Source organism: Lontra canadensis, unplaced genomic scaffold (genome assembly GCF_010015895.1).
Source record: "Lontra canadensis isolate GAN:19392208 unplaced genomic scaffold, GSC_riverotter_1.0 scaffold141, whole genome shotgun sequence".
Lineage (NCBI taxonomy): Eukaryota > Metazoa > Chordata > Mammalia > Carnivora > Mustelidae > Lontra > Lontra canadensis.
The window spans coordinates 2,284,441-2,295,673 of NW_022631135.1; the positions used below are offsets into that span (position 1 = coordinate 2,284,441).

Consider the following 11,233-nt stretch of genomic DNA (forward strand, 5'->3'; position numbering starts at 1 on the left):
CAGGACTCAGAGGAAATGAATCCAGGCTGCTGATCTGTATGGCCACCACACCATTGAATAGGTATAGAAGACTCAGGTTCTCACCTGTAAAATTGGAGGTATGGGGAAACTTAGGAGCCCTGAGGGGAATCAACTGAACTCTGAGCTCTTCTTTTTTTTTTTTTTAAGTTTGTTTATTTTTTTAGCAATCTCTATACCCAATGTGGGGCTCAAACTCCTGACCCTGAGATTACCCAATGTGGGGCTCAAACTCCTGACCCTGAGATTAAGAGTAACATGCTCTGCAGATTGAGCTAGCCGGGCATCCCTGAACCCTGAGCTCCTAAGAGCAGTAAGTAAATACACAGAGCAGCAACACTAACCTGTAAAAGCAGTAACTGTTTAAAGTCTTCTCATAATTTTTGGTTACACGAGATGAAGAGGAAAGGCCTCGATAGCAAATTAAATGTTGTCTATACATTATTTGTATAGCACTAGATATATAATCCCAACTTTACAGTTAACAAAAAGTATGCATTTGAAGTTATTTTTGTAGAATTCTCTGCTATGAGCTATATGCTATCTTTATGAGCAGGGTTTTTTGTTTGTTTGTCTGTTTGGGGGGTCTACTCTAGATTGTAACAAGTTTAAAAGACATAGATTGGGAAGAAGTTTCCTGGGGAACCAGCTGGCTATTTAAAAGTTCTGTACTGGTTATTTTTTCAAAAGTTATAGTAAACAGCAGCATAAGGCATCCATACTCAAAGTTTTGTCTTTTTCTTTCATACGGATCAAACATTTTTCAGAAACATGTTGATGTATAATGAATTCATTCCTTTTGCCAGCAACTTTATTGTAATAGGGCTGTATTACAAAAAAGTGAATCAATAAGCCACCATTCACTTTCTTTGAAGTGGACTCTGCCTTCCCTTACAAGAACCCAGAAATATGCCATTGGTAGTTTGAAGCCCTGAACTTGTTGGGCAGTTCAGGTGCATTATTCCCATGGCTCTTAGGTCTGCCCTGTGTCCTCAGGCTGGCATTATGAAATCATCTGCTCTTCCAGGGAGAACCACACAGCTGTAGAGTATCGTGTGTGGAGCATTACACTGGCTCATGTGTCCTTATTACTAATGCACAAAGCACGACGCTTGGAGAGGTCCCTTCGTCATCTGGAAATCAGGGTGGGGGAGCATAATCTGAAGACTTATAAATATCTCTTAACAAAGCCCCAGCTGAGCTGTGTCAGGGTTGTACGCTCTCTTCATCTTTCCCTTACAGCTTTTCAATTTGCTTTCCAAACATTTCTTTGTTGCCGTTGGCTGGGACGCGCTTAAAAGCAGCACATCGTTAACCACAAAGAATGCTCACTGTTTTCTGTGATTTCAAATCACAGCACAATTTCCAAGCACTTCCTCAGCGAACAGCCCAGCAGCAATTACCCTGCTGCTGAAGACTTGCTTCTCCTCCTCAGAAATGTTTCATAGAGGCAGCCCGGGAGCAAGGCTGTAACAAATGATGACATATGTTTCAGCCTCCATTCACTGGCGATTTCTACCCCCAAAGGAAGAGTGAATCAATTTTTGTGCAAATTCAACGGGCACATCCGACAATGCTGCCCTCTTCTCTAACTCACACAAACTAGGCATTCATCAACCCGGATTACTTTCCTCAAATGGGGACTCACAGTTGCTAAGTGGCTGGGGTGGGGGGTGGGATTGCACTGTGTCAAAAAGGGGCAAAGTACAAGGAAAGGACAGGAATCCATCAGGGAAGTGAGAGTTAATTCATTGAGACAAAATAGTGAGGTTTTCAAAAGCCAAGGCGAGAGGAAAGGCTGCTTCCCACCCCCACCCCAGGCAATCCTGTGAAAGCCAGTGCAGAAATGACCTCAGCAGCATCCCAAGGGTCACATTACCCCAAGTGTGAGACCCTCCACAACAGGGTATCTGATAGATGATACTGAGACCTTCACTTCCCAACCATGTTTCTCTTTTCTTTCCCATTTGATCACACCTGGTTATATACCCATTTGGGTCAGTGGGTTAAAAAATGGGCAGGGGCAAATTTCCATAAAGCCTCATCTCTGGGTAGAGTTTTAAGGCTGGCCAGGCCTATTGCCTTGAGGCAAGAAATCAGAACTTGATTTTTTACCCACAACCTACTAGCAAATGTCACACTGCCCTCTGGAGGTATTCTCACTGGCTCCGACTCTGAATTAGTGATTGGCAACCACAGAAAAACATGGGAGCTGTAGACTTCTGTAGTCTTTATTGGCAGGGGAGTGTGGAATAATGTGGAATAACTGTTCACTAACTCCTTCTGAGTGGTGTGAGAGACAGTGTGTGTAAAAGGAAAGAAGGTGAATAAGTCAATATTGTCTCCCAATCTCAGTAGTGTCGAGAGAGAGTAGATGCATGTAGACAGGTGCACAGAGGTGATGGTGGGAAGGAGATTGTGACAAGTCAGTGGGGATGGGTGTGGAAGTAAGTATTTTGCAAAGACGGCCACACTCATATATATATTCCATTCCCCTGTGACCTCCTTATGACATGTTCCTGAGGTGCCACCTCATGTACCCTCTTGAATCCAGTGAGATATGACTACAACGAAGATGAATCAAAGGCTAAGTTATAAAAGGCTGCTATCTAGTTTCTACCTGGGCCTCTCAGGGTATTCACCACGGGGACCGGGCCACTGAGCTGTGGGGAAGCTGAGTGGCCATATGGAGTGGCCACACTCCCATCACAGGACCAGCTAAGATCCCCAGCCAAGAGACAACAGCAGCCGCCAGTCAGGCAAGTGATTGAGGGAGCCTTCCGATGATTCCAATCGCTCACCTAGGGTTGACATCAAGTAGCCCCTCCTTGAATTGCAGAGCTGAGAGCAAACTAAGTGTCACTGTATTAAGCACACGTGTTTTGGGGTGTTGTGTTATACAACAGATTACCAAAAAAAATGGACAAGGCCCCCTCTGGCACTGGACATTTCTTGCCACAGAATAAGCCACGCCTGAAGAGAAATGGGATCTGCCCTCTGCCTTTCATGGCTTTTCATAATTTGGGTCGATTCGTTACTAACCTGGCTTTTTCCCTCTTGGCCCCAGACTAAGTTATCCATGGGCTCTTATCTCCAAACTTGGATTGTGGCCAGTATTTCGTAATCGGATTTTATTTACACACATCTAAATTTCCATCTTCTCTCAAAAAATCCAAAAGCAAAAACAAAAGATCTGCCAATACCTGATTTGCATTCCCACAAAACAGTAACTCAGTCACAAAAACTCTTTTCCCCTCAATCCTCTCTACTGTCTGTTGCATTGCATCAAGCCCATCACTCTTTTATACTTGCTGTCTAACTTCTATAAGCATTTGGGTTTCTGGCATCTATTTTAACCCACAATTCTTTACCAGTTGGCTGGAATTCATTCTTACACAGTTATCTAGGAGTTCATATCCTATTGAAAAGAAAATTTAAGATAACTAGAAAAATAGAAGTCAGAATCATGACAGAAAAAAATATCTGAAGGTCAAGTTTTTAAAAAATTAAATAAGAAAGGAGGATATAAAATATATAGAAAAAAAGAAAGCTGCGACCCAGATGTCAATGTAGGGTATTATCAGTGGCCTGATGCCATCTCCAACCATTAGCAGCTGCTGCACATGCTTGGATGCCCCAGAAGCTAATGCTTTGTCTTGCAAAGTTTGTTCTCACTGGGAGTAAAATTACATGAAATCTGAAGTTCACTAATTGAATTACATATACTGTTTAAGGACCCTGTTTACCTTTTTGGTATAGTTGCTCCTTAACATACCACTCTATGAAGACTCTCAAATTAATAGTTTCTAGAAAAAAGATCCAATTTCAAGTTTTAGAAAATCACCTAGCCTGGATGACCCAGAAGGAACTGATATATTTTTTATTTTTAGTGTTTGGTGTCTTTCATTTTATTAAAGAGGTTTTTGATCAGTTTTCTTTCCATATAACTGATGAGCATAATTTTTAGTGTATTTTATACAACCAAGAATGAGTAGGCTGAAGGAAAGGGAACAGTAAGCTTGTTAGTCCACTAAAAAAACAATTATCATACATAGATGAAAATAAGGATTTTATTTCCTTAGGAATAAAAATGGAGGGAAAATTTTTATTTCATGCTCATGAAATATATTGGGAAAGTGACCATTTCTAAGGTTTATCTCATAGTGATAGGTATTCACTGATTATTTTGAGAAAATTCATATGGCTCAAAGTTAATTCAAAGAGCATTTAGTTAATTTTTATGCAGTCTTTATGAAGAACCACCAGCAGTGTGAAAACACTCTGGGGTTAACAAAGTCTGTTTTTGTGGTGGGCCAATTACGGCATGTTGAAACATGACTCTACTTTTGGTCTTTCATTAGATATCAAATTGGATGGATTTTCTAGAAATGCTACTCTTTTTGTGGGGGGGGGGGGCGGGCAAAATCAAGTTATCTTTTAAAGTATACCCTGTTTTATGATATTACTATAGAAAGATTTCCCAAGTCCTTCTCAACAAAACGTGCAAAGATAGTTAAGGGACATATTACTTTTCACACCCTGAACAAACAAACAAAAGGACTTGGCTCAATTAGGTATTTAAAGAAGATATTTTCTTCTTCATTATCAGAAGAGAGTTAGTTATTCAGCTAGTGAGGCCTGTTGTCCTGCGATCAAATTCTTGGTTTACAAATTTGATGTCTGAAATGTTGCTGGAGGAAATTTATACATCAATGACTTCAACAAAGCATAGTCCTCCTAAAAGTTCATTTATTGGGGGTGTAGTAAACTTATTTTGGGAGAAAAGGATTAATTTATTAAAAAAAAAAAAACAGACAACAGGATGGTTTTGAAGTTTTTATTACAGTCATTTTCTTTATTTCTAGCCAGAGTTACTAGCTCAGTGCCAGAATTAGGGTTAAAATTTGATGGCATCTCAGTCAGAAAGTTGTGGAAATCAAACTTAGAAGTCGGAAATAAAATTACTGAGAAAGGCACTTTGGTATCCAACCAGTGAACTGATTTTAATATCATCAAAACCTTAACCCAATACCAGGACGGTATTGACGGTAAGGAGTTTTCATTTTGAAGAAAAGACTTTTTAGCAAAGGGCAGTATTTCGGGATGAACATTTAAAAGTAACAGAGTATATTCACCACGATATTATGTAACCATGGAAAAGCGCCCAAAAGTTGTCAAGATCAAATTAACAAAGATGTCCAGAAAACCTAACCACCTAATCATTCTGGTTTCCTCACCATCCTCCCCCACTCTCCCATTCATAAAGATATCTATGAACAGGCAACGTGCCTACTCCGACTCTTTCAAAGCAAATCGGCAGCTGTCAAATTAACTTGGTTGGCCATTAAAAGAAGTGAAAAGTTTCCCCACTTCATAGAGGATTTTGCCTGGGGAACTGTAAGTTTTGCAGGTCTCTGAATGGGCATCCTAACGGGCTCCCAGGATAGCAAACTTCCTAAACGATTCTTGGGGACCTTTCGTTCATCTCTCAGATGAGGCAGGGGACGTCAGCTCCATGCCTGGGGACTCCAGAATGGCTAGGTTTTGGTAAGTCCTGGGATCCTGGTTCTAGACAGCAAGATAGCAAAGTGCTAAAGCTCCCAGTTCCCTCCAACCCTAATAGCCCTCTCCTTAGGTCCCCAAAGGGTCGTTCTCCTTTCCCAGGACAGACGGACCGGGATGCGTGGCAGGTGTGTATGTGGGGGATCTAGTCAGTGCGTCGCTGGGGAAATGAGTGTTCCGAGACGGAAAGCTGCCCGGGGTCACCCGTGCTCAGCCTCCCCGGGGGCAAACTCGGGGCCGGGCGGTGGAGGCGGGGAGCCCAGCCGCGGGCGCCTTTGGCTCCGGGGGCGCGGGAACAGACCTCCAAGAGGAGCGCGTGCGGGGTTCGGGCTGCAGGGCTGCGGGAGGCTTCCAGCCTCGGCCGCGGAGGGCACCGGACGGCCCCGGGGGCGCCTGCACTCGCGCCTGCCCCGAGGGCGGGAGGAGACGGGACGCGGCTCGGTGGGGCGGGCTCCCGGAGGGGACGCGCTTACCTGCAGGTAGGGCCGCCCGTGGGCCACGCCGCCCACGACGATGTCCGCCCCGGCCATGGCCCCGGTGGGCGAGAAGCCGAAGCCCACGTAGCCGGCGGTGCGCACCTCGAGGCGGAAAGCGAGCCGGCCGCCCCGGGGGCCCCAGCTCAGCCAGTACTTGCCCTCGGAGTCGAGGAGGGTGCGGTGCGGGAGGGCCCGGCCCAAGCCCCCCGCCGCCGCTGCGCCGGGGAGCAGCCCCCAAAGCAGGAGCAGCGGCCAGCCGCACATCCTCAGGCGCCTCCTGCCCGCTGGCACCTGGGTCGCGCCGACTGGCGGAGCGAAGAGGCGGCTGGAGGGGCGGCGGCGGCGCGCGGGAGGCCTGGGCCCGCCCCCTCGGCCCGCCGCGCGCCCGCCTGCGGGGAGGGGCCCCACCCGCTCCCGCTCCCCTGCTAGCCGCGGGCGACCCTCGGCCCGTCGGGCTTCCCGCCCCGCCACCTGCGGCCCGGCGTCCCGGTCTCGGTCCCCGAGGTCTGGGCTCCGTGGGGAGGCAAGAGATGGGCGTCCCCGGTAGAAGAGGCAGAAGCCGAGAAAAGGGGCTGGGGCCGAGGGGAAAGGAGTGAGCACGCTAGTCCTGGGAGAACGTGGGCGCTTGTTGGGGCGCGGGAGGGGGCGCTGGCCCGGGAGTGAATCCCTGGGGGAAGGAGACATTGAGGAGAGAAGACAAGTTTAGCCTAGCTGAGAAGGGGAGGAGTTGAGTGATCAAAAGGGATAAATCCTGGGTTTGGGAGGAGGACAGTGAGAGAAAAGTCCCGGTCAGGGCTCCCTAGCCCACGGAGGGACACCATCATCTCCTCTGGGTCATTTCTCCCACCCTTTCACTTTGTGGGAGTCCCGAGGCTGGCAAAGCCTCGCTCGTGATGGCAGAAAGTCAGCGCCCTGGTGCTTGCCTTCCTCCTGGGTTTGGTTTAGTTTGGTTTTGAGGGAACAAATACTGCCAAACTCCTTCACCATTGTAGGTCAGGATTAAAGCATGCTTTGGAAGTTAGATTATAATTTGAAATCCTCTTTTCCCGCTATGTCAAGTTCTGACCACAGTCACGTTTAGCAAAAAGTGTTTTAGCAAGAAGTGTATTTTACCACATCACTCCTGTCTTCAGAACGCTCATTATTCAATGTGGCGACTGTAAATACCTTCTCTATGTACTCATGTATTTGTATTCTGCCATGTTTCTAAAAAGTTCTAGAGCGGCTTACAAACATACAAACAATGCAAAATAGAAAAATAATAGAGGATATCAGTTTCAAAGATAAGAGGTTAGGAATAATACTACAAATATGTACCACTTACTCTAGATTTGGAAGCTCCGTACAAGCCACTTATACACCCTGTTCTAAGTCTTAGTTCAGCCTGCTTTTTCTTTCTCCTATTTTCTCTTTCCATTTCTTTTCCCAGAACTTTCCCAAACTTACCAGCCTGCATCAAAACTTTTTTCTCCCAAAGATTCAGGCATATGTCACCATGTCTGGAAAGTGAACTGCAAGTGGATCCGCTGGCCAGGGAGTTCCAGGAGTGGCCTGAGAAGGGACCCATTCCAAGGAGAGAAGGGATAGAAGTCTATAGGTTTAGCCAATGACAAGAGGCTGGCATCAGAGAAGAGGGCTGTTGAAACTGTGGGACAAGGTAAGAAAAAGCTGAGTTTCTACAAGCCCCATGGCTGTGGCTATTGCCTCTTGCTCCAGCCGTGAAGAGAAGAGGAATGTGGAAAGAGAGGAACAAAATGGTGGACATGGAGGCCAAGAGGACTGGGTCTGGGAACCATATGAGGCACACTCACCACATTGGTCAGGATTAAAATCCTGCTTGGTTATTCCAGAGCAATCAAAGATCAAGTTCCTGCTTTGTGAACCTACTTTATTCCCAGCATGGAAGAGCCTGGACCACATAGCTCTATCTGCTTCCTGAGATTGGTTCTATGAGTCCTAAATTCATATCTAGAAACTTCCCCCCATTTAATGTTCTAGCATCACCTTCCATCACTCTCACCTCACTCACTCCATGTCCTCTAGACACATGAAAACTACCTCTAGAATTTTCAAAAGAGAGCCCTGCTGTTTCACATCACTGCCTTTTCAGACTGTTGATTCTGCCACATTTGCCTTTTCTCCCTGCTGAAGTATTTTCTGATCCTTCCTTCTATACTTCTGCCAAGATGACATTGGCCCCTCCATAGTGGTGTTCATTAAATGTTCTATCCAGACCTCATGATTGCAGTGCTAACACTTCAGTGTCTGTTGATATGCTTGTTTTCCTCCATTAGCCTCTCTAGATCAGGGACCACTTCTGGTTCCCAGTTGTAAATGCATTGCCTAAAGTATGGACCAGCATGCTATAAGTGCTTAATAAATATTTATAGAAAAAGTGTATAGGTGCATTTGCAGATCCTCCTGGAAGCATCTTCTTTACAAAGTTGGACAGTGGGGAGAAAGCTTGGCCCCTAGATATGTTGAAGGTTCTGCCCTGCATTAGTATTGGAGTAAAAATAGAAAAGGAGACCACACATGTATACACAAAAGAGAAAGTCTTAAATGGTTTTTATTATTTCATTAAGTAAAATCATTGAATGTGAAGTTAATGTCTTTTGTTTGTCTGTAAGTGACATTGTATCTAAAACACCCTGAGTGCTCAAGAAATAGTAAAACTAATAAAATCATCTTGACATCAGGTCAACAAACAGAACATTTTCAGCATAATTCATTGGCAAGAGACCCACTCTGCTTTGGTTTGAATTATTCCCATCAATAAAGACAAAAGAGAAAATTTTATCTGTGTGGTTCATAAGCTGCCTGAGTTCCCTAGACCAACACCAACTGCCTACTCATTTGCACAGAGGGCTCACTTTCCCAATATGGAAATTAATTACTGTATAACTGCTTGTCTTAAATTTATAAGGAATGCAAGAAGAAAGCGTAGGTCCATTAGAAACTCGGGCTATATGGCAGAGAGGAGAATGAAATCAGTGGCACGGGGTTTCAATTTTATTATTTTTCAAACTACTGTTTTTGTAAAAATGATACTTGCTTCCTATTCAAAGAAAAAAAAAAGTCAGGAAGTGCAGGGAAGTACTAAGAAAGTAAACTAAAAAGATCACCTGAAATTCCACCATCCAAAAATAACCCTTGTATGCATTCTGAGAACATCATTCCAGAACTGAGTCCCATTAAAATCTTGGAGGAACAGCCTGTGGGACAAGAATTTGCAAAGAAACAGGTGAATTAATTTTGGAAGACTCCACTTGAAACAAACAGACTCTAAACATGCCAGTTACAATCCCAGTTTTTTGGGTTCTTCTAACCACATGTATCCAAAAAAGAAACAGAACAGACAAAACTGAAGATTCATCAAGGTCTTACTCAAGGACAGAACATTCAACCAAATTACTCATTCTTAAAATGAATCATTTTCTCACACTTTTCAATCAGGAATTTTAAATGTAATGTTTATTTTGAATCCTCACCCATTCCGACACACCGCTGGAGCTGGCCAGTGTGACTACCCCCACGCTGAGCTTCCTCACCTTCCTACCCTCTGCTCTGAGGGTTTATTTATATTTCCACATTCATCAGCTGCAATGGGGGGAGGAGAAAGGAAAAAGGAAGGCCCAAGGGACCCTAACAAACCAATGCAAAGTTGCTTGGCATGAACTGGAATTGTCTGAACTAGGTTGTTTCTTAGATAAATAGAGGACTATCATAATTTTCCTGTCTACTTGTACCTAAGGTGCAACAATAATACTAAATATTTATAAAGTTCCTGTCTTCTAGGGAGCTCAAAGAAAAATATTTATGTAAGTGATCTCAGCAGTTGTCCAGCATTCAAATAAGGAAGGAAGCTGAAGCATTTTCTCACTGTTCTGTGGATAGGCTTAGTTAGCAGACCAAAGTTGGTCACTGGTTCGAGTTAATATTGAGTCAGTGGCAGAAAAGCCAAAAATAGATCTTTGGTTTCGTCCTTCCTTCCTCCCTTCCCTTCCCTTTCCTTACTTTCCCTTCCCTTCTCTACCCTCATCCTCCCTTCCCCTCTCTTTTCTCCCTCCCTCCTTCCCTCTCTCCTTCCTTCCTTCCTTCCTTCCTCCCTCCTTCCGTCTCCTTCCTTCCTTCCTTCCTTCCTTCCTTCCTCTCTACCTCCCTCTATCCTGGTTATAAATGCATTGTCTAGAGTATGGACCAGCATGCAGTAGGAGCTTAATAAATATTAGTATAAAATCTTTATTACATCACCTTCAATAAAAAATAATATTTTTTCTTTTTTCTAAGATTCATTTATTTATTTGAGAGAGTGCACAAGCGTGTGAGGAGGGGGGCAGAGGGAGATGGAGAGAATCTCAAGCAGGCTCCAGGCCCACGGGGGAGCTGGACTCCAGGCTCCATCTCATGACTCTGATCATGCCTGAGCTGAAATCAAGAGCTGGACGTTTAACTAACTAAGCCACACAGGTGCCCCCCCCCACCCCTGCCAAATAATAACTTTTAAAGCCACCAGGTCATCACTGGGACACTTTCTTCCAGCAGAGCTGATATTTTTCATATAAGCAAGATGTTTGACCCACTATTAGCCCAACAATCTACTCCTTATTGTAATAATGGGAGAAAGTAATGATGACTGTGGGTGAATGGAGAAGATGAGGCTATAGTGCATTTACTTTTATCATCAGGACGCTGAGATGGGCTTAACAGACTTCTTGAGTTTACTTTGCACTGGAGGGCCGGTTGGCATTGGAAATCATTCTTAGGTTCCTACATATGAAAACAAAAGTAACAGCAGGCAAACCATTTCTCTGTCGCAAAACCTACACTTTGGCATTATCTATAAACTATGTTCTGAAATAAGATTATTTCAACTAAGAACAGTCTGTGGAAGAAAAAAAGTAATATTCTTTTTTATCACTAATGACCATCTGTTAAAATTTCCCTTTACGGGGAAGCATGATGTCTATCAATAACATGGTAGAGAAGAAACTGATTGATACTAGTATTTAGCCTATAATACTGTAAAGCCATACTTAAAAAGTTGTTTGTGTATTGATGAGACCAATAGGCCTGGAATTTTGCCATCCATCAGAATGATCTAGAGCTTATTGAAAATAACCATGTCCTCACATTTTAGAAAACTGCCCTTCTGTGGAGATGAAGCGACATTAGCT

The 11,233-nt window shown here is 44.2% G+C and overlaps 1 protein-coding gene across 1 annotated transcript in view; it reads right to left on the bottom strand.

The window, feature by feature from the left end:
• The window catches only part of MOXD1 (monooxygenase DBH like 1), a 92,085-nt gene extending 85,708 nt beyond the window's left edge, over positions 1-6,377 (bottom strand). The window contains exon 1 of the mRNA XM_032843459.1: positions 6,054-6,377. Coding sequence (XP_032699350.1) covers positions 6,054-6,320 — 267 coding nt within the window. The 5' untranslated portion in view covers positions 6,321-6,377. The remainder of the gene's footprint in view (positions 1-6,053) is intronic.
• Positions 6,378-11,233: the final 4,856 nt, after the last annotated feature.